The sequence below is a fragment of the Amblyraja radiata genome, chromosome 2, assembly GCF_010909765.2.
Source record: "Amblyraja radiata isolate CabotCenter1 chromosome 2, sAmbRad1.1.pri, whole genome shotgun sequence".
Lineage (NCBI taxonomy): Eukaryota > Metazoa > Chordata > Chondrichthyes > Rajiformes > Rajidae > Amblyraja > Amblyraja radiata.
The window spans coordinates 64755831-64783106 of NC_045957.1; the positions used below are offsets into that span (position 1 = coordinate 64755831).

General features: G+C 45.0%; 1 protein-coding gene and 1 long non-coding RNA gene across 2 annotated transcripts in view; one reads left to right on the top strand and one right to left on the bottom strand.

The window, feature by feature from the left end:
* Positions 1–27276, bottom strand: part of adcy2 (adenylate cyclase 2) — a 463739-nt gene that overhangs the window by 45796 nt on the left and 390667 nt on the right. The window contains exons 18-19 of the mRNA XM_033048027.1: positions 21803–21919; positions 3838–4022 (exon numbers count right to left, since the gene is read on the bottom strand). Of these exons, the coding sequence (XP_032903918.1) occupies positions 3838–4022; positions 21803–21919 (302 nt within the window). The remainder of the gene's footprint in view (positions 1–3837; positions 4023–21802; positions 21920–27276) is intronic.
* Positions 684–20745, top strand: LOC116990412. Its single transcript, XR_004416537.1, has 3 exons — positions 684–693; positions 4586–4588; positions 20701–20745. It is a non-coding gene; the product is annotated as an uncharacterized LOC116990412 (long non-coding RNA).

The window sequence follows — 27276 nt, forward strand, 5'->3', positions numbered from 1 at the left end:
GCTTTTTCTGGCTAATTTGTATGCTTCATCTTTTGTTTTGATACTATCCCTGATTTCCTTTAATATCCACGGATGCACTACCTTCCCTGATTTATTCTTTTGCCAAACTGGGATGAACAATTGTTATAGTTCATCCATGCGGTCTTTAAATGTCTTCCATTGCATATCCACCGTCAACCCTTAAAGAATCAATTGCCAGTCTATCTTGGCCAATTCACGTCTCATACCCTCAAAGTTGCCTTTCTTTAAGTTCAGAACCCTTATTTCTGAATTAACTATGTCACTCTCCATCCTAATGAAGAACTCAACCATATTATGGTCACTCTTGCCTAAGGGGCCACGCACAACAAGACCACTAACTAACCCTTCCTCATTACTCAATACCCAGTCTAGAATAGCCTGCTCTCTCGTTGGTTCCTCTACATGTTTGGTTAGAAAACTATCCCGCATACATTCCAAGAAATCCTCTTCCTCAGCACCCCTGCCAATTTGATTCACCCAATCTATATGTAGTGTGAAGTCACCCATTATAACTGATTTACCTTTGTTGCACGCATTTCTAATTTCCTGTTTGATGCCATCCCCTACTCCACTACTACTGTTAGGTGGCCTGTACACAACTCCCACTAGCGTTTTCTGCGCCTTAGTGTTTCGCAGCTCTACCCATATCGATTCCACATCCTCCAAGCTAATGTCTTTCCTTTCTATTGCGTTAATCTCCTCTCTAACCAGCAACGCTACCCCACCTCCTTTTCCTTTCTGTCTATCCCTCCTGTATATTGAATATCCCTGGATGTTCAGCTCCCAGCCCTGGTCACCCTGGAGCCATGTCGCCGTGATCCCAACTATATCATATTCATTAATAACTATCTGCACATTCAACTCATCCACCTTATTACGAATGCTCCTTGCATTAAGACACAAAGCCTTCAGGCTTGTTTTTACAACACTCTTACCACTTATACAATTATGTTGAAAAGTGGCCCTTTTTGGTTTTTGCCCTGGATTTGTCTGCCTGCCACTTTTACTTTTCACCTTGCTACCTATTGCTTCTACCCTCATTTTACACCCCTCTGTCTCTCTGCTCATGCTCCCATCCCCCTGCCACATTAGTTAAATCCTCCCCGACAGCACTAGCAAACACTCCCCCAAGGACATTGGTTCCATTCCAACCTAGGTGCAGACCGTCCTGTTTGTACTGGTCCCACCACCCCCAGAACTGGTTCCAATGCCCTAGAAATTTGAACCGCCCACCCCACCCTTTGCACCATTTTTCATGCCACGTATTCATCTGAAGTATCCTCCTATTTCTACTCTGACTAACACATGGCACTGGTAGTAATCCAGAGATTATTACCTTTGAGGTCCTACATAAGTTTATCTACTAGCTCCCTAAATTCACCTTGTAGGACCTCATCCCGTTTTTTACCTATATCGTTGGTGCCAATGTGCACCACGACAACTGGCTGTTCACCCTCCCCATCCAGAATGTTCTGCAGCTGCTCAGAGACATCCCTGACCCTTGCACCAGGGAGGCAACATACCATCCTGGAGTCTCGTTTGCGGCCGCAGAAACACCTTTCTATTTCCCTTACAATTGAATCCTCTATTACTAAAGCCCTTCCACTCTTTTTCCTCATCTCCTGTGCCACAGAGCCACCCACAGTGCCATGAACTTGTCTGCTGCTGCCTTCCCCTGATGAGCCATCTCCCCCAACAGTATCCAAAATGGTATATCTGTTTAGGAGGGAGATGACCGTAGGGGACTCCTGTACTAACTGCCTACTGCTAGGCTGGCTAATGGCCACCCGTTCCCTTTCTGTCCGCTTACCTTTTACCTGCGGTGTGGCCAACTCACTGTACGTGCTATTCACGACTTTCTCCGCATTGTGGATGCTCCAGTATGAATCCAACTGCAGCTCCAACCGTTCAATGCGGTCTGCCAGGAGGTGCAGCTGGACACACTTCCTGCACACGTAGTCACCAGGGACACCGACAATATCCCTGATCTCCCACATGTTGCAGGATGAGCAATGATGAACAAGGACCCCCAGATCCCGTTGTACTTCCCCTTTTCCCAACTTGACACCATTTAGATAGCAATTTGCCTTCCTGTTTTTGCTACCAAAGTGGATAACCTCACATTTATCCACATTAAACTGCATCTGCCATGCATCTGCCCACTCACCCAACCTGTCCAAGTCATCATGCATTCTCATAGCATCCTCCTCTCAGTTCACACTGCCACCCAGCTTTGTGTCATCTGCAAATTTGCTAACGTTACTTGTAATCCCTTCATCTAAATCAGTGACGTATATTGTAAATAGCTGCGGTCCCAGCACCGAGCCTTGTGGTACCCCACTAGTCACTGCCTGCCATTCTGGAAGGGACTCGTTAATCCCTACTCTTTGTTTCCTGTCTGCCAACCAATTTTCTATCCATGCCCACTAATCTCCTAAATGGGACCTTATCAATTGCTTTCTGAAAGTCCAGGTACACTACATCCACTGGCTCTCCCTTGTGCATTTTCCTAGTTACATCCTCAAAAAATTCCAGAAGATTCGTCAAGCATGATTTCCCCTTCGCAAATCCATGGACTCGGACTGATCCTGTTACTGCTATCCAAATGTGCCGCTATTTCATCTTTTATAATTGACTCCAGCATCTTCCCCACTACCAATGTGAGGCTAACTGGTTGAATAGTTTATCTTTTTTCCCCAAGGTAAAAGAGTTGGGAACTAGAGGGCATGGGTTTAGGGACACATATGAGCAAGGTAATAGTTTAGGTAAGAGTAGGGTCATACAGCATGGAAACTGGCCCTTCGGCCTATGCCGACCAAAATGCCCCATCTACACCAGTCCCACTTGCCCACGTTTGGCCCATATCCCGCTAAACCTTGCCTATCCACGAACCTCTCTAAATGTCTTCTAAATGTTGTTAAAGGACCTGCCTCAACTACATCTCCTGGTAGCTTGCACCACCATCTGTGTGGAAAAAGTTGCCCTTCAGGTTCCTATTAAATCTTGCTCCTCTTATTTTAAATCTATGTCCTCTGGTTCTTGATTCCCCTACCCTGGGTAAAAGACTGCACATCTACCCTATTTATTCCCCTCGTGAGATCACCCCTCATTCTCATGTGCTCCAAGGAATAATGCCCTCGCCTGCTCAACCACTCCCTATGACTCAGGCCCTCGGCCCTGGCAACATGCATGTAAATCTTCTCTGCACTCTCTCCATCTTAATATCATCTTTCCATTAGCAAGGTGACCTAAACATTTTTAACCATGATTTTTTTTCAGCTTTTCCTTTCTATGGATTTTTGACGAAGCATGAGAACAAAAAAATGATGAATAGAGTAGGCTGCAAAATGTGAGTGGAATGAATTGTATCTGAAATAATTATTTAATGGAGCAAAGGCCATAAGAAGGTTTATTCTAATTTATTAACCTTTTGAAAGGTTGAGTGGAGAATTGATACATATTCTGGGTGGAGAGACAGTGACAAGGGGTCATGAATTTTAAAGCCTTTGTCAGAGTGAAAAGAAACATGAGAGAGATTTGTTGGGGGTAAGCGATTGAGGCATCCTTTGTATTGCCACTGCATATTTGAATCTGCCCTTTCACTGGAAAAGTACATAAACATATTAACCATAGAAGGAAAGGCTAGAAGGGAGAACTATGCAGAAGATCAGTCACACATTACACCACCCAAAAATTGGCAGACATGATAGCTGAAACAAACTTTATATGCTGTAATGCCTATGGTTCAGTGATTTTGTTATGATAGCCAATAAGAAAAACAGCGCGCAATTGTAGAGAGCACCGTAAAGAATGTACCTGTCTATCTGAACAGTTGTGTATAGCATTCTGCTATAGTCATCAAAGAGTGAGGCATGGGTTTGCAGCAGGATAACGTTGTAAACCACCACAGCAATCAGCATCAGCAGCATTTTCAGCTCGTAGTTCACTCGCAGGAACACAGAACATGACATCAATCCCAGAATGCAGCTGTACAGGAAGTACTGCAGCAGAAAAGTAGCCAAAATGAAATTTGAAACTTTATTGTAATAAACTCTATTAAGATTAACGTACTTTTCTAAAAGTCACAATATGTCTTTTTTATGTCTGGTGAAAAAAATCCTCTTGAAAATCAAGACTTGTACTGCAAATTAAGAATATCAGAACTTTGTCTAAGCATTGCACAATGTAAAAGGTTTCTTGTACAAAATCCCAGAAGATAAACAGTATATTGTAACATGATCTCCAAAGAGTGTGTATGAAGGGACACTAGATTGATACAATAAATCCAGCAAGCAGGACTTTTTTTTCCAAGCAGATCTGATTAGGTAGTTAAAATGATGTACAAACCAGACTCTGCTTTGATGACTACTAAATTAATTGAGTTGTAGGGAACCCATGTATAAGTTACATAAACCTAGAATATTTTATGGCAGAGTTTCTCCTTTTCATGGGAGATTGGAAATGGTTGCCTACGCACACAGTGAATGTGGATTTATTGCAAACATTCAAGGGAGCGGGAGGAATCCATAGTTATCAGCATGTGCAATATGGTGGTGGGAGGCAGTAAGTGAAGTTGGAAGTGGTCATGGTGGTGTGTGTGTGGAACTAGCATTAACTGCCTTTAGAAATTAAGGAACATTTCCCAGTTCCATCTGCCAGCACAGTCCTACCCCTCACAATTATTTAACGTTGAGATGACTTACATATTTAAAAAAATTCTAGCTGAGACATTACACAATTACAAACTAAAGAAAACAGTTAGGTTACCAATTGCACCACAACAGTTTTATATGGGAAAGTTATAGTGGTTCAACTGATCTTTTCTGGTCTACATTTATGATAAATCTGCATGGTGTACAAGCATGTGTTCATTGTAAAAAGCTTTTGCTAAAAATGTGCAGTGGAAACATGCTTTATAAAAGATTATTAAAGTTGCAAAAATATATTATCGATTCACAAATAAACTAACGGCTACTATGTTTCACTTGTTAAAATGAATGGGTGAAAGGTTCGTACAACACCATGATGTCTCATGATCTACATTAGTCAAAGGTAACAATAAGCTGACATTGACATGTTTATTGCTGTACTATGGCGAACATCAATCATTCAGATACCATCAATCAGAGCTTCAAAGCTAAAATGTAAAAAAAGATTATAGTTAAATTCCACTGTATGGGTGCTTTGGTGTCACTTAATCATAAAGTATTTAATTGCGTGTTCCTATAACAATTGCTGACTTGGCTTTGTTCATTAAAATTCCACCTTGAGGCCAAATATGATTAGTTTGGAAAATATTCTATAGCCATGCTTTATCCATAAACATAAAGCTGTTTTGCGAAGTTTCAGATCGTCAGATAAGTAAGTAAGTAAGTTCATTGGCCAAGTATTCACATACAAGGAATTTGCCTTGAGGCTCCGCCCACAAGTAACAACATGACATACAGTGACAGTTACGAATGACTCAGAAAACACTAAACATTAATAATAATAAGACATTAATGATAAAACACCATTGATCAAGCATGTGAACCAACAAAATACCAGATCAAAGGGAGGCTACAGAATTACAAAAACAGTTTTTATGTCTGGCTGTGGCAGCTTTGACAATCCGGAGTCACCTTCCAGAGGCCAGGGTGAGAGGGGTCAGAGATGATCTTGCCCGCTCACTTCCTGGCCCTTGCAGTGTACAGTTCATCAATGGAGGGAAGGTTGCAGCCAATAACCTTCTCTGCTGATTGGACGATTCGCTGCAGCCTCCAGGTGTCGTGCTTGGTGGCTGAGCCAAACCAGACCATGATGGAGAAGGTGAGAACAGACTCTATGATGGCCGTGTAGAATTGTGCCTTTGTGACTGTGGAGTCGATGGTGGCCCCCCCATTTAAGGTCCTTGGAGATGATGGTTCCCAAGAACTTAAAAGACTCCACAGATGTGACTGTGGTGTTGTTGATGGTGAGTGGGGTGAGGGGAGGGGGAGCTTCCCCCCCCCCCCTCACCTTCCCGTTGCATACAAATATCCTGAATGAACTGCAGCATAGATAACGCTGACACTTTATTGATCAACCTGCCTTGCAACTAAATATGGAGTGGTAAATTAATTAAGCATCATCAAGTTATGAATCAATACATTCTGATGCAAGGTCATTAGTCTATAATGTAACTCTGTTTCTCTCTACACAGGTGCTGCCTGCACTTCTGAGAATGTCCAGTCGTTTCTTTTTATTAAATTTCAAAATAGACTTTATTCATGTAATAAATATATACAATACATGAGCCGTGCAACAAATTCATCCGACATTTTCGGAGGCTATACAAATTATTCAAAACTGTCTACATACATTGCTCAAATTTCACAAATTTATACCCCACCCTTGCCACTCATGTGGCCCACTGGCGTGGGATCCATTCGCTTCTTTTGAGGGGTATCTCCACCACACCCTGCGCCCCCATGTCCAGCAGCGGAAGGACCCTAGACTGTGGTCCTCCCCCACCGATCCTTGGTGTTGGCTGCACCGAGCGTCAGTGCGTCCCTCAGCACGTACGCCTGCAGTCTGCAGCGGGCCAGTCGGCAACATTCCCCGACGGACATCTCGCTCTGCTGGGTGGTCAACAATGTTCGGGAAGACCAAAGAGCATCTTTCACCGAGTTGATGACCTTCCAGCAGCACTTGATGTAAGTCTCTGAATGCATCCCTGGGAACAGTCCGTAAATCACAGAGTCCTCTGTGACGGAGCTGTTCAGTATAAAACGTGACAGGGACCCTTGCAGACCTATACAGACTCTCTTTGTGAATCCACACTCTGCAAAGAGGTGGGCAACTGTCTTCTCTCCATAGCAGCCGTCCCGAGGGCAGCATGCGCTGGTAGTGAGGTTCCGACGGATCTGACTGGGTGGACTCCCCTCACCGCCAGCCAAGCCAGGTCTTTGTGCTTGTTGGTGAGTTCTGGCGATGAGGCATTTTGCCAGACAAGCTGGGCAGTCTGCTCTGGGAACCACGCCACAGGATCCATGGAGTCCTTTCCCTGGAGTGCCTGCAGGACGTTCCGTGCTGACCACTGCCCGATGGACTTGTGGTCAAAGGTGTTGGTCTGGAAGAACCTTTCCACAAATGACAGATGGGGCGGCAATGTCCAGCTGACTGGCACATTGCGTGGCATCTACGCCAGGCCCATCCTTCGCGACACTGGGGACAGGTAGAACCTCAGCAGGTAGTGACACTTAGTGCCCACGTGCCTTGGCTCTACACTCCGCCTGATGCAGCTACACACAAAGGTGGCCATCAGGGTGAGGGCGACGTTGGGCACACTTTTACCCCCATTGTCTGCCGGCTTGTACATTGTGGCCCGTCGCACCCGGTCCATCCTCGACCCCCAGATGAACTGGAAGACAGCCCGGGTGATCCCTGTGGCGTAGGAGGGAGGGACAGATCACACTTGTGCCAAGTACAGCTGCCCCGAGAGCACCTCACTCCTAATGACCAAATCTTTCCCCATTATGGAGAGGGAGCGTTGCTTCCACAGCTCCAGCTTCTTCCCCACCTTGGCTATCCGCTCCAGCCAATTCTTGTTGCTCGCCTCAGCCCCCGAACCAGATCCCCAGCACCATCAAAAAGTCAGGCTTGATGGTGAAGGGGACGGAAGATCGTCCGGGCCAGTTTCCAAAGAGCATGGCCTCGCTCTTCCTGCGTTTCACTCTGGCTCCCGTGGCCGACTCAAACTGGTCGCAGACGCTGATCAATCTGCGGACCGACCCTGGATCCGAGCAGAAGACGACGGCATGGTGCATGTACAGGGAGGTTTTAACCTGAGTGCCCCCACTGCCTGTCAATGTCACTCCTCTTATGCTCGCGTCCTTCCTAATGGACTCGGCAAAAGGTTCAATACAGCAGACGAACAAGACAGGGGAGAGAGGGCAACCCTGCCTGCCTCCAAACCTGACGGGGAAGCTGTCTGATTCCCACCCTTTGATTTGGACTGCACTACAGATATCGATGTAGAGCAGTTGGATCCAATTCCTGATTCCCTACCTAAAGCCCATTTTGGAGAGCACGTCCCTCATGTACGTGTGCGATAACCTGTCGAAGGCCTTCTCCTGGTCCAAGCTGACTAGGCAGGCATCCACCCGTCTGTTCTGCACGTAGGCAATGGTATCTCTCAACAGCGCCAGGTTGTGTCAGAGATTTTCCTGCCAGGTACAGCACAGGTTTGATCCGGGTGGATCACCCGTCCCAGAGCAGACTTGACCCGGTTGGCGATGGCCTTAGACAGGATCTTATAATCAACTTTCAATAATGTGATGGGTCTCCAATTCCTTATATCCTTTCATCTCCCCCTTCTTCTTGTAAATTAGGGTGATACTGCCCTTCCTCATGGAGTCTGACATGCTGCCGGCTAGAAGCATGTCGTTGTACACTTCCAGCAGGTCCGGGCCCACCCAGTCCCACAGAGCCGAATACAACTCGGCCGGTAAGCCCTCGCTTTAGGGAGTTTTACTTGAGTCAAAGGAACGGATGGAGCCAGTCAGCTCCTCTAGGGTCAGTGGTTGGTCCAGACTCTCCCGTTTGCTGTCCTCCAAGACCTCCGTGATAGAGGACAGGAAGTTCTGGGAGGCGGTGCTGTCTGTGGCCTTTCTGTCGTACAAATCCGTGTAAAAGGATTTGCAGATCCTTGGCATATCCGTCTTTGAGGATGTTACCGAGCCGTCCTCCTCCCTAAGGCTGTTCATCACAGAGCTACCCCTGTGAACCTTATGGAAGAAGAAGCGTGAGCACATCTCATCCTGCTACACGTGGCGGACCCTGGATCGCAAGATGATCTTGGAGGATTCAGAGGTAAAGAGCCGAGCTTGCCGGCCCTTCAACTCACTAAGTTCCTCCCTCACATCCACCCCTCTCGACTGCAGAAGGAGCAGTTGCTGCAAATCTGTCATGAATTGACACAATTCCCTCTGACTCTGTCTTGCTCTCTGCACCCCTTTAAATATGAAGAACCTCTTGATGTTCACCTTGGTTGCTTCCCACTAGTGTGTCGGGGAGTCAAAGAGGGGCTTCACAGTTCTCCAACATGCGTAGTCCCTCTTTAGCTCCTCAATGATCTCTGGGGTCAACAGCTTCACATTTAACTTCCACGTCCCTCTGCCTGCCTTCCGGTCCTCCTGTAGGTGACAGGAAGCCTGAAGGAGGCAGTGGTCAGAGAAGAAGTGAGGCTGGTGTGTCTGACCGTGACGGCCTTCGACGTGAAGAGGAAGTCTATCCGGGACCGGACTGAACCGTCCGATCTCGACCAGGTGAACCGCGGCTGGGACCCGCCTGCAGGGTCGCTGAAGGCGTCGTGCAACTTTGCGTCCTTGACCGTCTCAATCAGGACCTTGGAGGTGCTGTCCCGTCTGTTGTCGGCACTGCCGGATCGTCCAGCCGTACCAATGATATAGTTGAAGTCACCGGCCAGAACGAGTTGCCAGGATGTGGCCAGCAGCGGTGGGAGCTGCTGGAGAACGGCCAGCCGCTCGCTCTGCACGGGTGAGGCGTGCACATTAATCAGCCGGAGTGGAGAACCACGGTACATTACATCCACCACGAGGAGACGTCCCCCAACCACCTCCCTGACCTCAGTGAATTTCCTGTAGTTTCTGTTTTCATTCAGAGACCACGAGCAGCCACATATTAATAAGTGATACAAAAGAAGATAAATCAGTGAACAGAAAATCACCTTTTGGAAAATGGGCCAAAGTTTGATGCCTGTCATTATTAGAGAATTGGCCAGCAGTGAATTACCAGACGTTGAAACACCAGCAAAAACAAAACTTAAGTGAAGAATTGTTGAAAAATATACAATAAACTCACAAAGCAGCTGACACATAGAAACATAGATGATACATAGATTGACACATAAATGATCGGCACAGGATTGGGCACTAGTAACGATAAATGAAAGGATTCTTGGGAATATAAATTAACGATGGATCAGCTGTTACTAAATTCATATGCTTGCAAGCATGCCTACAATTATTGAACGTTCAGAAACAATAAATTGATGCAAAGTATACCTCATTGAACTAATGAATTCACAGCTTTCACGCAACAATTCAAGAAAAGTAATGGAAGAGAAAACGGCAGTAAAGAATTAATGTTGCGATGAGCATAGTAGCATCTCAGTTCTAGCATGCACATGAACACAGGCCCAGGCACGCTTCTATGCATAAATCTTTGAAAGTGGCAAGTGATGAAACAAACTACAAAGCGGAGGTGCAGAACCTGGCGGACTGGTGCGCCAATAACAACTTGGCACTAAACACCTCCAAGACCAAGGAACTGATTATTGACTTCAGGAGGTCCCATTCTGGAGAATACGCCCCAATCTCCATTTACGGGGAAAATGTGGAGAGAGTGTCCAGCTTTAAGTTTCTGGGCACTCACATTTCAGAAGACCTCACATGGTCCACAAACACTGCCGCGCTGGTCAAGAAGGCACAGCAACGACTGTTCTTCCTGAGGACATTAAAAAAGACTGGTCTGCCCCAATAGCTGCTGACAACGTTCTACCGCTGCACCACAGAGAGCATACTAACGTATGGCATCTCTGTGTGGTATTTCAGCTGCACGGAGGCGGAGAGGAGAGCTCTTCAGCGCGTTGTCAACAGAGCGCAGCGGATCATCGGGACAGAGCTACCAGCCTTGGAGGGCATCTACCACACGCGGTGCCTCAGGAAGGCCCTCAGCATCCATAAGGACTCATCACACCCCTGCCACGGTCTGTTTCAACTACTTCCCTCCGGCAGACGTTACAAGGCCTTCTACGCCCGAACCTCTAAACTCAGGAACAGTTTTATCCCAAGAGCTATAGCGGCTCTGAACCGGCCCTAATGAGTGCCCCCCCACCCACCCCCCTTTGGACAGTCTCCCTCAGATGGTCACGTCAATCAATTCAGCTTGTTTATTTATGTATTGTATTTATTTACCTTTCTTGTACATCAGTGGAGCTGCACACTAAATCTCGTTGCACTGACGTGCAATGACAATAAAAGATATATTATTATTATTATATTATAAGAGAGAGCAGTTCGAAAAGCATCTGGGCATCATAAATAAATAGACTAACTACTAAAGATGGGAATTTATGTGGAATCGTTATAAAACACTGTTCAAGTTATAAATTGAGTACCGAGTATTGTCTCCAACTCGGATCAGCACATCTTAGGTCCTAGTGTGAATATTGAAAAACAACACATTCAATTGCTAGATTGGAGACTCCATGGAACAAAGAAGATCAATAAAAGATTTGACAGAGGAGCACCAAATCACAATTGATTTGGATAGGATAAATGGACAGAAACTGATCCCAGTATCATCAAGGGCCATAGATTTTGTTTTAAGTGATGGGCTAAAGATACAGAAATGTGGAACAGATAACAGGGTTAGATGAATCATGGAATCCCAATTTCCAAATGGATTAGAGTTTTCCAAAGGGTTGGGCAGTAATGGAAGAAAATAACTTGCAGGCCAAATAGAAAAACTGGGGGAATGGAGGGAAGGAAACTGACTGCACGAAGACAATGGACAGAATAACCTTCTTCCATCCTTAACAATGTTAAGAATTTAAGTCTATCAATCAGTGATGACAACAGCAAGTGTAGTAACAAAACCAACAGGCATACCAGTAAATTAAAGATTCAAACAGTAGCAGACATCACAAGTTGGATCCTAATCAAATTAATGAAGCAGTGGTATTGTAAAACTAGTCAATCAGTACAGAGGTGCACAGTAACTAATATTTGTGTAAATGGGACATCAGGCAGACTATTAAACCTTTAATGGAAAATGGGCACAGGGAATGAATGGTTTTTTGGCAGAAATTATGTTTTAATTCCTATGTCAACGACAACACATAAAATAAGAATTAATGAAGTAGAAGGGATCAGTGTTTAGTTCATTTATGAAGCGATGGGTACAGCAGAAAGAATCAATAAACTAATAAAGCAAATTAAAGCATCCTATCTACAGTAATCAAGGAAATAAATGAAAAATACAGAGATAAAAGCAGATGCCAGATTCTGGAGCAAAATATAAGTATCTGAGGAACTCAGGCACCATTTCAGAGGGAAATGAACAGTAGATGCTTTGGGTTGGGACCCTTCATTTGAGCTGAAAAAATAACGGGGAAATAGCCTGTAGAAAAAGGTGGGGGATAGGAGTGGGGCAAGAACTGGCAAGTGGTTGGTGAATCCAGGTGAGGAAGGTTAGATAGTCAGATGGGGTCAGGTTGGGGGAGGGAAGGGTGAAGATAGTGACAGAAGATGTGAGGTGACAGGTGGGGGCAAGAAAGGGCTGCACATGATGGAATCTGATTGGAAAGGAGAGTGAAGCATGGAACCAATTAAGGGAGGTAGGATGCGCAGATGGGAAAAGTGGGGGGAGGGGACCCAGTAAACGAGTGTGTAGGTGATAAACAGATGGAGTGGATGGGCAAGGTTTCAAAGGAGCAGTGCGTATATTTTGGGTGGGTGGGGAGTAAAGGGGCTGTCTCACTGCGGCGACCTAATCTGTGAGTTTAGAAGAGCTTGCAGCATGGTTGACACGTGGTCCTAGGAGGTCCTAGGAGGTCCTATGAGGTCACTGGAACTCTTGTTCATGCTCGAGGGAAGTTCCTGCATACTCGCAGCCTCAGTTTGGTCGAGGAAAATCTTCAGCATGTGGAAAATGTTTCTGCGAGTAAAAATTGGTCGGCATGGTTGTTTTGAACTCGTAGTGCAGTGGAGTGTAGTTACAGGCAGTCGAGGGCAGCCGTAGGCAATCTCCTTCGCTGACCAGGCATTTTAATTGACTCATTGGAGTTTTCAGGACCAAGGAAAACCGACCGGTAATGTAAAATGCCCGTTAAACTTTATTATAAGTTGTCTGGCTTCTTAAAAGTGTCTCCATTCCTTCTCCCCCCTTCTCTCCCCTTCTCTCTCTCTCCCCCACCCCCCGCCCTCCGCGCTCTCTAAAGGACTTACCGTACACTGTGCAGCCGTCTTATACCTTTTTGTTCATCGCGGGTGTGAATTTCAGACAGCGCTCCCCCGCTTTCCCTGGCCCCCCCCGCCTTTGCAAAGTGTTTGTGTGTGTGTGTGTGTGTGTGTGTGTGTGTGTGTGTGTGCGTGTGCGGTCGATCCAGCTCGTGGTTTCATCGCTGACGGTCGATCCAGCTCGAGGTTTTTCAGGCGAGTGCCCTCGAGCTTGAAGGTCGAAGACAGTCGCTGAAAGGTCGCATCAGTGGGACAGGCCCTTAAGGGGTGGAAAAGAGTGTGAGTGTGAAAGAACTGAGGCAGATCAGAAGGAGAGAGAAAGGGACAATGGGGAGGCAGCTTACCTGAAATTCATCAATTTAATGTTCATGTCATCAGGTTGTAGATTAACCAGGTGGAATATTAGGTGATGTTCCTCTAGTTTGTGTTAGGCCTCAGCCTGGCAGTGGACAAGGCTGAGAATGGGCAGGTTAGTGTGGAAATTAGAAGAATTCAAATGGTTTACACACTGAAACTTCAGATGATCAATGCAAATAAAGCTGAGGTTCTTGACTAAGCGGTTACCTAGTCTGCGCTCTGTCGCTGTTGTGGAGGAGGCCACATCGGGATCACCAAATGCAATAGATGAGGTTGGTGGAGTTGCATGTGAATCGATGCCTCTTCTGGAAGGGCTGTCTAGGTCCCTGGATGGAGGTGATGGAGGACGTGTAGGGACATGTGTTATATCTCCTATAGGTATAGGGAAATGTACCTCAGGAGAGTTAGCCATGAGTGAAGAGGGATGAGCAAAGCAGGAAGTCGTGGAGAGAGTGGTCCATGCAGAAAATAGAAAGGGGTGGGGAAGATGGAAGATGATAGGATCACATTGTAGCTGACATAAATGTTGAAGAAATTACAGCTTGTACAAAAGAAAAACGAGGAAACCACTGCTCAAACGGTACCCGGACGCGGAGCTGACAAACAAGAGGCCGAAGCAAAGAAGCTGAAGCCAAAGAACCGAATAGAAACGAGGCCGAAACGCGAATAAACCGAAAGATTACGAAGACGAAACGCCTACTAACCGAAAGGATGGGACGCTTAAATGCAAACTAACCAAAAGGGCGGGATGCCTAAACGCCTACGAACTGAAAGGCTGCGTCGCCTAAAGGCAAACTTACCGAATGGCCGCTCAGTCGATAGGCCACCTACCCAAAAGGTGGCGTCGCCTACAGGCCAAAGGACCGACTGCCGCTCAACAGAAAAGTCCAATAACGGACTTGACGTTGCCGGGGGGCGGGACTTGTCAGCGATTGGTCCAGACCCCCGCATCCATCACATCACCGTGAAGGCATGAACATTGTCCCACACCTCCGCTCCACCCGACCCACAGCCCGCGGAGGGTGGCCGTGGTAGAGTGGGAGCTGTCCCGAGGAATTCACACCTTCGGCCGCTTTCAACTTGGTGCTTGGGTTCAGATTGGCCAGTCACCTATGGCTTGTGTGGGAAAATGAACCCCAAGCTCCCGTCTCTTCCTTCTCTCTGCCCCCCCCTCTCTCTCTCGCTCCTCTCTCCTCCTCTCTCTAGCCTCTTCTCTCTCCTCCTCTCTATCCCCTCTTCTCTCTCCTCCTCTCTCTCCTCTTCTCTCTCTCTCTCCACTTCTCTCTTCCCCCCCCCCCTTCTCTCTCTCCCCTTCTCTCTCTCCTCTCTCTCTCCTCCGTCTCCACCCGTGGGAGCGTCCCACAGTCACTGACCGCCATCGGACCCCAACCTCCACACCAGGGTGATTCCCCCCCTCCGACCCCCAGTCTTTGACACCCACACCGGGTGTTTCACCCCGGCCGCGGGGACAGACGGTTTATTTATTACTGTCTCGGTGTTTGCGGAACGCATTCAAGCTCCCACGCACAAAACAGGCAGCATCTATGGAGAGAAGGAATGGGTGACGTTTCGTGCCGAGACCATTCTTCAGAGTGCGTCTGAAGGGTCTCGACCCGAAACGCAACCCATTCCTTCTCCCCAGTGATGCTGCCTCTTCAGCTGAGTTACTCCAGCATTTTGTGTCTATCTTTGGTGTGACAGTTGTGCCATTTCATCGGGTTCGTATATTGCGCACCCAGGAGAGAAGCTGGACATGCCGCTTGCATCTATTCAAACAAGTGCGCTCAAATTGAAATCCCACATCTTTGTGAGGGAGGGATGGAATAGATGTAATCACCGGCTAAAACAAAGGCCGTTAGGACAGGGAAATAATGCCACCAGTTAATTAACCATGTATAAATGTATATCATGTATTACATGTAGTAATCGTTCTTACATTCGGGAACATGGTTAATTAACAGGTTTAACATTTAATTGTTGGAGTAAAATTAAAATCATCTTCAAATGCTGTCAACGCCGACAACGGGACGGATCTCACGTAGGGGACAAGGCAAGGTATACTGTTTATTTTTTCATATAAACTTGCTTCTTAGGATGCCTTTGATCAAAATTTCACGTTGCGAAAATGTCATTATGTAAATATATGAACCGGCAGTATTTTTCCTGCCGACATGAGGTTTAAATTCACTGCAACCGCAACGTTCCAAACCAGCGCGTTTCACAAAAACCCACTCGCAAGATGATTTAAATGCCCATTAATTTACAGGAATTAAACATTAAATTCCTTCCATTTGGCCTATTAATTCATGACAATGAGATTTAAAAATCATGTTATTTTGTGAATTCTTGTGTGAATGTTATTTGGACACTTAGGCTTTTAAAAAATGTTAACCTTTTCTTAAGAAATGGATAGATGTTTAGATCTAGTAATTGAATTTTGTAATTAGCTACAATTGGGTAACTAACTAATTATATGCTTTAATTTCAGGTCATCCAAGTAAGATTGTTTAATATTTGTTTCAGAATGCTTTAATCTATAATAACTGAAAATTTCATTCAGTTCTCTTAATTTTTAAGAAAGTTATGGGCTTTTGACTGTCCTTGATCACAGCTTTTGTGTTAAGTTAATGGAAAAGCAATAGGGAACAAGATGCTAATTTCCGAATATGAAAATGGCCATAGCTTTTTTAATACTGAAGATATGAAAGTGAATTATGTGTCAAATTAAACTTCTATTTATGCTTTATCTGATGGGATAAATTGCAGACTTTTGTAACATTGCTAATTGAAGGTAAAATTTAACTCATGTGTTCAAGTACCATTTATACAAGCAAAAATAACCTTAAAAAAAGAAAAATTGTTGACAGCAGCTATTGATTTAACCTTTGCCGTGATAAAGTCATATTCTTATAGTCATACAGCGTGGAAACAGACCCTTCGGCCCAAATTCCCCACACTGACCAATGTGTCCCATCTACACTAATCCCACCTGCCTGGATTTGGCCCATACCCTATCCTATCCATGTACCTGTCTAAATGTTTCTTAAATGTTGGAATAGTACCAGCCTCAACTATATCCTCTGGCAGCTCGTTGAATACACCTACCACTCTTTGTGTAAAAAGTTACCCCTACGGTTCCTAGTAAATCTTTTCCCCCTCCTTTTGTAAATAGCTCATTCTAAGCTTCCCCCAGCTTGTATTGGAGCCTACCACAGAGAAGTCAATTCTGGATTTAGTGTTATGTAATGAACTGGATTTGATAAAGGACCTAGAGGTTAATGAGCCATTAGGAGGCAGTGACCATAACATGGTCAGGTTTAATCAACAATTGGAGAGGGAGAAGAGTAGATTGGAGGTGTCAGTGTTGCAGTTGAATAAAGGAGGAGCTGACCAAAGTTGACTGGAAAGATACACTAGCATGGTTGACAGTGGAACAAAGATGGCAGGTGTTTCTAGGAATAATACAGAAGGTGCAGGATCAGTTCATTCCTAGGAGGAAGAAAGATTCCAAGGGGAGAAAGGGACGACCATGGCTGACAAGGGACATCAGGGACAGTATAAAAATTAAAGCGAAGAATTACAAAGTAGCAAAGATGAGCAGGAAGCAAGAGGATTGGGTAATGTTTAAAGGACAACAGAAGATAACCAAAAAGACAACACGGGGAGAAAAGATGAGGTACGGAGGTAAGCTAGCCAAGAATATAAAGCAGGATAGTAAAAGCTTCTTTAGGTATGTGAAGAGGAAAAAAAATAGTTAAGACCAAAGTTGGACCCTTGAAGACCGAAAAAGGTGAATTTATTATGGGGAACAAGGAAATGGCAGGTGAGTTGAACAGGTACATTGGATCTGTTTTCACTAAGGAGGACACAAACAATCTTCCTGATATAGTAGTGGCCAGAGGATCTGGGGTGACAGAGGAATTGAAGGAAATCCACATTAGGCAGGAAATGGTGTTGGAGAGACTGATGGGACTGAAGGCTGATAAATCCCCAGGGCCTGATGGTCTGCATCCCAGGGTACTTAAGGAAGTGGCTCTAGAAATCGTGAATGCATTGGTGATAATTTTCCAATGTTCTATAGACTCAGGATCTGTTCCTGTGGATTGGAGGGTAGCTAATGTTATCCCACTTTTTAAGAAAGGCGGGAGAGAAAACTGGGAATTATAGACCAGTTAGCCTGACATCGGTGGTGGGGAAGTTGCTGGAGTCAATTATAAAAGATGAGATAGCCGCACATTTGGATAGCAATAACAGGATCAGTCCGAGTCAGCATGGATTTACGAAGGGGAAATCATGCTTGACTAAATTCTGGAATTTTTTGAAGCTGTAACTAGGAAAATGGACAAAGGAGAGCCAGTGGATGTAGTGTACCTGGACTTTCAGAAAGCATTTGATAAGGTCCCACATAGGAGATTAGTGGGCAAAATGAAGGCACATGGTATTGGGGGTAGAGTGTTGACATGGATAGAGAAGTGGTTGGCAGACAGGAAACAAAGAGTAGGGATTAACGGGTTCCTTTCAGAATGACAGGCAGTGACTAGTGGGGTACCGCAAGGCTCGGTGCTGGGACCGCAGCTATTTACAATATACATCAATGATTTGGATGAAGGGATTAAAAGTACCATTTGCAAATTTGCAGATGAGAATGCAAGGTGACTTGGACAGGTTGGAGGAGTGGGCAGTTGCATGGCAGATGACGTTTAATGCGGATAAATGTGAGGTTATCCACTTTGGTAGCAAAAACAGGAAGGCAGATTACTATCTAAATGGCGTCAAGTTGGGAAAAGGGGAAGTACAACGGGATCTGGGGGTCCTTGTACATCAGTCTATGAAAGTAAGCATGCAGGTACAGCAGGCAGTGAAGAAAGCGAATGGCATGTTGGCCTTTATAACAAGAGGAATCGAATATAGGAGCAAAGAGGTCCTTCTGCAGTTGTACAGAGCCCTAGTGAGACCACACCTGGAGTATTGTGTGCAGTTTTGGTCCCCTAATTTGAGGAAGGACATTCGTGCTATTGAGGGAGTGCAGCGTAGGTTTACAAGGTTAATTCCCAGGATGGCAGGACTGTCATATGCTGAGAGAATGGAGCAGCTGGGCTTGTACACTCTGGAGTTTAGAAGGATGAGAGGGTATCTCATTGAAACATATAAGATTGTTAAGGGCTTGGACACACTAGAGGAAACATGTTCCTGATGTTGGGGGAGTCCAGAACCAGGGGCCACAGTTTGAGAATAAGGAGTAGGCCATTTAGAACGGAGACGAGGGAGTGGTGAGACTGCGGAATTCTCTGCCTCAGAGGGCGGTGGAGGCAGGTTCTCTGGATGTTTTCAAGAGAGAGCTAGATAGTGCTCTTAAATAAAGCGGAGTCAAGGGATATGGGGAGAAGGCAGGAACGGGGTACTGATTGGGGATGATCAGCCATGACCACATTGAATGGCGGTGCTGGCTCGAAGGGCCAAATGGCCTACTCCTGCACCTATTGTCTATTGTCATCCTTCTATGCTCCAAGGAATGTCCTAGCCAGCTCAACCTCAGCCTATAGCTCAGGCCCTCGAGTCCTGGCAACATCATTGTGAATCATCTTTGCACCCCTTCTGGATTGACAACGTCTTTCCTATAACATGGTGCCCAAAACTGAACACAATACTCTAAATAGATTTCCGGAAGTGGCGGCGCTGTGATACAGCTGCGGCTCGCCTGCAGTCTGTCTGTTTTTACTTTTTATGTCGTTTTTTTTTGTCTAGTTTAGTAATTTTTTTGGTTATTAGGTGGTGTTATGTGTGTGGGGGGAGGGTGAAACAGAGCTTTCTGTCTCTCCCTTCGGGGGAATGCGACTTTTTGTCGTATCCCCCTTCTCTTCCCCCGTCTGCGCTGAGGCCTAATGGCGGAGCTGGCGGCCTCCAACCTGCGACCGACCTCGAGGGTCCGGAGGTAGAGCCAGCCAGGACTCACCAACGCGAGGCTGGCCGTCTTCGAGCTGTGGCGACGTCCGGGTAGCGGCACGACTCGGCGCTCCGGTGAGGGCGAACGGTGCGGAGCTGGGGCACTCCTGTGCGGCCGGCACGGCTACTGGCTGGAGGGCGCTCCCGAGCGAGCGGCCTGGTGCGGAGCTGAGACACTCCTGTGCGGCCGGCACGGCTACCGGCTGGAAGGCGCTCTCGTGGGGGCAGCCCGGTGCGGGGCTGAGACACTGCCTTGTGGGCGGCCCGGTGCGGAGCGGAGACGGTGCTACGGCGGCTGAGGCGGCGGCGACCTGGATCCTGGGCTCGGCCGCGGGCCGGTGGAGGACAATGTCGGGAGCTCGCAGGTCACAGGCTGGTGCCTGTTTTCCGGAGCACCCGTTGCAACAGCTGCGGGCAGCTTCGACCACCCCCCGGGCCGCCATCGCCCGGTGGGGTATCGCCTCGGCGCAGAGGGAGAAGAGGAGGGAAGAGACAGTAACTCTAAGACTTTTGCCTCCATCACAGTGAGGAGGTGTTTGGTGAACTCACTGTGGTGGATGTTAATTTGTGTTTATTGTGTTTTGTTATTATTACATGTATGGCTGCAGGCAACAGCATTTCGTTCAGACCGAAAGGTCTGAATGACATATAAAGGTATTCAATTCAATTCAATTCAATTCAATTCAATAAATGTGGCGTCACTTATATCTTATACAATTGCAACATCTCCTCCCAACATATATACTCACTAGTCTAACTGATGATATTTGGGCAATGGATATTTTCGGATTTTTGGATAATAGATATTTTTAAGGCCGTGGTTGATAGATTCTTGACTAGTACTGGTGTCAGGGGTTATGGGGAGAAGGCAGGAGAATGGGGCTGAGAGGGAAAGATGGATCAGCCATTATTGAATGGCGGAGTAGACTTGATGGGCTGAATGGCCGAATTCTGCTCCTATCATTTATGAATTATGAAGGCCAATGTGCCTAAAGCCTTTTTGTCCAGCCTATTTACCTATGACGCCTCTTTCAAGGAATGATGTACCTGCACTCCTAGATCCCTCTGCTCTACAACACTTACCAGAGCCCTACCATTCATTGTTAGACTTTTAAAATGCAAATCTCACATTTCTACCAGTACTTCAGATGGTAACTTTGTGTGGCTGACAACAGCCACACAAAGACAAACCAGTGCCTAAAAACCAGTAATAATACGTTGTTTTTATTAAAACAATTTGACTATTTAGATTTCAGGCTTTAGAGATACAGCGTAGAAACTAACCTTTCGGCCCAGCACGTCCGCACCAACCAGCGATCACCCCCTACACTAGCACCGTCCTACATCACTTTGGACAATTTACAATTTTATGAAGGCTATTAACCTGTACATATTTAGAGCGTGGGAGGAAACCGATCACAGGGAGAACATACAAACTCTGTACAGACAGCACCAGGATCGAACCAGTGTATCTGACACTGTAAGGCACCAACTCTACCGCTGCGCCACTGTGCTGCCTCAGGTTATTTTTACTAATGCCAAGTATTTTATTTATAGATTCGTGGAACAGTGTATTGAATGGAGGAGGAGGAGGAAACTACAGCCGTATTTTATGTCATATTGACCCAGATTCACTGCTTGCAATTCCCGCACACGGAACCATCACTCATGGGGATGTGGAGAAATGATCTCACCAGCCCTCCATACACTTTAGTCCAGTGGACAAAGCAGAGGCATGGCTTTGTAAGCTGCAAAAGCTGTAAATGTAAGCAATCAGGCTTAAATGCCGCTGACATTCAAAGACGTTTAAGAACTATTAAAATTGAAGTAATTCATCTAAAACAATTTTATCAGGAACATATAAATCATTAAACTAAAGCAAAACAATTAACAAAAGACATGCCTTCCCTCAAGCCAAGAATCTGCATTGAAGTCAATGGGATCTCCAGTCCTGCAACAGATTTGATTTGGTGCAGATTCTCAGTAACAATTTAAATAGTAGAAAGCTGCGAAATCGCAGCAAGATGCGGCTTAGCTGTTGGCTCAATTAAATCCAACAGCAGAGAGTATTGATAGATGCAGAGCCATTTGTCAGTCAATATATCACACATTACTGTTCTTCAGTGAGATCTGACCTATGGTCGCTCAGCTCTCAGTCGTGATGGGAAATCCAACTGAACAAATGGATTGTACTAACGTCAGCTTTGACATGAAGGTGACTAAACATTGTGAGAATAAAATGATGGCTTGTAAACCAGAGGTGCAGCCCATAGGCAATATAATTGTTAAGCTCCAACATAAATACTATAATTCCTCTTCTGAAATATGCATGAATTATTTATAAATCGGCAAGTGATTAATTCTGAACAACGTATGAAGAAATGTTTCTTATATAAAATGTTATAATTGGTGGAGTGAGTAAATCAGTGTTAAAAACAATTCATAACGAGTGAACCATCAGGTATAATTGTACTTACTGGCAGGAAGAAAAAGTTATTATGCACAGACCACGGAGCTTGTCCATTAATAAATTGTAAACTGGCATTTGTGCTGTTCGCAGAGAAAGAAGGTTCCACTGAGTTCTCCAAGAAAAACTGAAGGAAAAATAAAAAAGAGAAATCAACAGGTTATGAAAATAGAATTTTCTGTGAAGTTACATCCCCAAACACTGTTGGTATGAGGTATCTTATTTCAGTTTATGTACATTATTTTGTGACAGCACAAGACACAGGTTATCTGCATGAAAATGGCAACACAAGTGGATAGAGTGATAAAGATAGCATATGATATGCTTGGCTTTATTGATCAAGGCACTGTCAGTAAGTCATATTGCAGTTTTATAAAGCTTTAGTTAGGCTATGTGTAGGAACGTTGTATGCAGTTGTGGTCACCCATTATTGGAAGAATGTGGAGGCCTTGGAGAAGGTGTAGAAGAGGTTTATCAGGATGATGCCTCGATTACATGATATGATTTATAAGGAGAGGTTGGTCAAACTTAGATTGATTTTTCTGGAGCGTCAGAGGCTGTTAAGACGATTGAATTATATAAAATGATGAGAGGTGTAGGTCAGGTAGGCAGTCACAATCTTTTTTCCAGGGTGGAAATGTCAAATACTTCATTTTGAAGGCAGAGCTTTAAGGTGAGAGAGAGGAAGTTTAAAGGAGATGTGCAGGGCGAGTTATTTTTTTCGGAGAGACGGGTGAGTGTCTGGAATGTGCTGCCCGATGTGGTGGCAGAAGTGTTTACAATAGTGGCAATTAAAAGGCTTTTGGATAGGTGTGCGAATATGAAAGGAATGGAGGGATATAGATCACTTGTAGACGGAAGGTTGTTGGCATCACATAGTAGACGGAAGGTTCTGATACTGTGCTGTACTATTCTATGCTCTGGCTCTTATAGCACTCAAGGTCATATCACCCAGGGCAAAGCAATCTGCCTAGTTGGCAACCCACATGTCACCCAAAACATTCATTCTCTCAACCATTAAACTTTGTCTGTAGAGTGTACTGCAAAAGAAACACACCTTAGTTAGGCTTCTCTAAAAGCACCTTCCAAACCTGTGACCTCTGCCACAAAGAAGGTCAAGAGTAACACGCACATAGACACATCACATCCTGCAAGTTCTCCTCCAAGCCACGCACTCTCCTGATCTGGACACATACATCTGTTACAGACATCCCTTTTGTTCTGTCCATCCCTCTGCAAGTATAATCATTGCCTGTTTTCTAAATTTCTACCTGTTTTGAAGAATTGTTAACTCTGTTTCACTTTCCACTGATGCTGCTAAACTTAGAGCGTTTTCAGTATTTTCTGTTTTATTGAAAATATATACCAATTTAAAGTTTAAGGTTGGCTTTAGGTTTATTATTGTCACAAGTACCAAGGTACAGCGAAAAGCTTTGTTTTGCATGCTATCCAAACAGATCAGATACACCATAGATATATATAATCTGTTCAAACTCGAGTACAATAGATACAGAAAAGGGTATGATACAGACTGCAAAATATAGTTCTCGGCATTGTAGCACATCATTTCCTAAGACAAAGTCCAATGTTGTAGAGGAAAATCTAATTACCCTAAATTATGGAAGGACCCGTCAGAAACCTGATAGCAAAGGGGAAGAAGCTGTTTCTGAGTCTAGTGGTGCGTGCTTTCACGCTTCTGTACTATCTGCAAGACGGGAGTAGAGAGAAGAAGGAATGACCAGGTAGGAGATCTTTGACCATGTTGGCTGCTTTTTTAATGTAGCATGATATGTAGATGGAATCAATGGGGTCTGGTTTATATGATGGACTTGGCTACATCCACAACTGTTATTTCTCGTAGTCTTGGGCAGAGCTATTCCAAAACCAAGCTGCGATTGAACACGACAATACATTTTCTATAATGCATCTGTAGTGATGTGGAATAGGGAACCAATTAAGTGAAATATCCAGATTAATTATGCCACAGCAGATATGGATCAGATTTTTATTTTATGGTTCATTTAGCCATTTGATGTTGCTATTTGTCTGAACTATGAGTGGTTTCAGTGAACAGCATTAACATATAGATTATACAGATGAGCTTATTCTCCACAGCATTGAACCACTCTAATTGAATCTCTGTGGTTTGATCAGTGAACCTTTCTAAATCGGGTGCAACATGAGGACCTCGGTAATCAATTGAAGCTGAAAATTTAGTTTAATGCCACGGAAAAGGTTAATGCGCATAGTTAAATGATCCATGAGAATGGAAAAGTAAGGCAACACAGAGGAAGTTCTCTTTGATCCCAGTATCACGGAAACAAACAATTTATTCGGCTGGTACTGTTCAAATGTTTCATTTTGAGAACTGCACGCTTCTTTAAAATTCCACATTAAAAACCATCGCAATAAATCATTGGATTTCACGGGGACAGAGGCCAGCCCAGCATATTGGAATACCTAATCATTGTGCTATAGAACGGGCTCATACTCTTTTTCACAGTTAGATTCCCAATGCCATTTATACTAATCAGATGCATAATGTTTCTTTGATGGGCACTGAGAAGAAATGAGAGAGCAATCCAATTATGGCTCACTCTTGCACAATCCTTGATTACAAATTCAATAGAGTTTCTGGGAGAAGTGTGAGATCAAACATTTGTTTTCACTTTTCCTGAAGAATTTTAGATAATTTGTGACCCCAAAAGAAAGCCAGTTTTAAAAGAGCTTATTCCAGTACACATGGGGCGAGGGTTTCTGCCTATACCATCCTTTCAGGTCATAGGTTCTATAACTCCATCACTATCTTGGTGAAAAAAATATTCTTCATTTTCCCTCCAATCATTCCACCAATTACTTTACATCTAACCCACCTAATTTTTCAACCCAAAGTGACAGTGCCCACTCCCTAGGATGCTGCTCCAAACAGCCAGCACCTCTACTGAGGCTAAAACTGAGTGGCCGGAGCAAGCCTGAGACACCAGTACCTCTTGCTGCCCACGGACAGTGAGGGACTGCACCCATACACAGAGGCAAGCACTGAAACACCAGAATAAGTCAAAGACCGTCAGCGCCATCTCTTCAAACCCCAAAGCTGAGCTGCCAGAAAAGACAGAGCCCACCAGTGCCTCCTATTGAGGCAAGGGTGAACTGCAGGGAGAAGCCTGAGATCACTGTGCCTCCTCCTTTGAGACCAGGACAGAGCTGCCGGGACAAGCCCGGAATCGTCAGTGCCACCACACATGAGCCCTGATGGCGATGGACAGGGCCCCATGCAGTCCTGGTCTTTTCACTGTAAACATAACCTATCATCAAATATAAATATAACATGGGGGCAGTGCAATGGTGGAGCAGTAGATTTGCTGCCTAACAGTGCCACAGATCTGGGTTTGACTATCTATGGGTGCTGTCTGCATGGAGTCCTTGTGACCATGTGGGTTTTCTCCAGTTGCTCCAGTTTTCTCCCACACTCCAAAGACATATAGGCTTGTAGGTTAATTGGCTTCGGTAAAAATTGTCAAATGTCCCTATGTGTGTAGTGCTAATGTATGGGGTGATCGCTGGTTGGTGCGGACTCAGTGTATCTTTAAAGTCTGATGTAATATTACATGAGTTAACCCTACTGTGAATGTAAGCATGGTCACTGCTGAACCCGATGTCATAACTGGTGCCTCATCCTTTACTAATGGGCCTGTCCCACTTAGGCGATTTTTCAGACGATTGTCAAGTCGTAGCAGGTTGCCGAAAATCCGGATCAGAGTGGAACACACACACACACACGTCGCTTCCTTCACCAGCCCGTTATGCAGGCGGGGGACAGGGCAAGCGGGGGGAGCGTTGTTTGAGTGAAATTCACACAGTGCAAAGCCAATGTGATACAGACACACACCATGATGAACAGGAAGGTTGGCGTTGTAATTAAGATGGTGAAAACACAATGTACGGGAAGGGTCACTTAAGTCCTTTAAAAGAGGGGGGAGAAGGGGTGGGGAGAAGGAGTGGAGACAACTTTTAAGAAGCCAGAGATAGACGGCTGTGAAGCTCGGCGGACATTTAACATTACCGGTTGGTTATCCTTGGTTCTGAAAACTACTGTTTACGTTTTTACACCCCAATGAGCTAATTAAATTCACCGGTCAGCACCGGCTACAACCTATGAGAACCTACGATAATCTATAACCTCCTGGCAACCCACTACCACTGCACCTACGGCACAAGAATTCTCGCTACTCTCCATGGCGGCTTCACTCTGGTCGCCACTAATTTTGCAACATGTTGAAAAATTAGCGGCGACCAGAATGAAGGCGCGACTAGTTCCGAGAATGCGGGAACTCCTCACGACCATGAAGGCGACTCTCCGGCATACATCCGCGACCATGTGGCGACTGCATAGTCTCCTGTAGTCGCCTAATAAGTTGCCTAAGTGGCCTAAGTCTTTCCAATTTACTAAAGGGCCTGTCCCACTTTCACGAGTTATTCACGAATTATCCCGAGTTTTCCCCTTGATTCAAACTCGCAGAATGTTCGTCGCGAGTCCGTAGGAGGTCATAGGATGTCGTAGGAGTTTGTAGATATATCGTAGCGGCCCGTTATGCTAGCCGTACGTACTCGTGGCATCGGGTAAGTCGGGACGTTTTTTCCAGCCCGATAAAAAATGTCCACGAGTAAAAAAATGGTTGGGATGAAAGAAATTGCAACTTTTTACTCGTAAGGAGGGCATCAAAATAGTCGTGGGGATTCGTAGACATACTCGTAGGAGTTTATAGGAGTTCATGAACATAGTCGTGGAAGGTCGTAGGAGCTTGTAGATTACCACGATCTTGATTTTTTTAATGTCCTTTAAACTCGATAGAGGTTTTGAATTAAGTCTTAAAAGTACGACAGGCCGTTTAGCCTCTCATAATCTTTTAACTTCCTTGAAATACACAGCCATGTGACGGACCTTGATTCATTTGTGTTTTCATAATGACATATACTGCAATATACAATGTATCGCAATCATTTATCCAGCATGACAGAGTTACACTAAAGTGACTGTAATTACTCAGTTTACGTTTGTTCCCTTTGTAAACACTTAAGTTAGCAGCCCTTCATTCGTCTTGGCATCACGACTGCAACCAGGGAAAATTAACAAATTGCAGTCAGAAACTGCAACTTCTTTTGCTTCTTTAAACATCCTGTGATGAAACTAATCTGGCAATTTATTCGCTCTCAAAAACATAAACATTACTTCTGCCACATTCTCACTAATCAACATTTCGTACTGATCTTCTTGAACCACAACATCACCCAACACCTACTTTTCTGAAGACAGCCACAGATATTTATTAAGAAACTTATTCACAATCTCCTTGTCCACATGGTTGTTAATTGGTCCCCGTTACACCCTTGCTCTTTAGTTTGGAATCCTTTGATTTTTACCTATTCATAATCTCTTTTTTGTTTAATAATTTTCCTTTTAATTTCATACCTATGAATGATCCA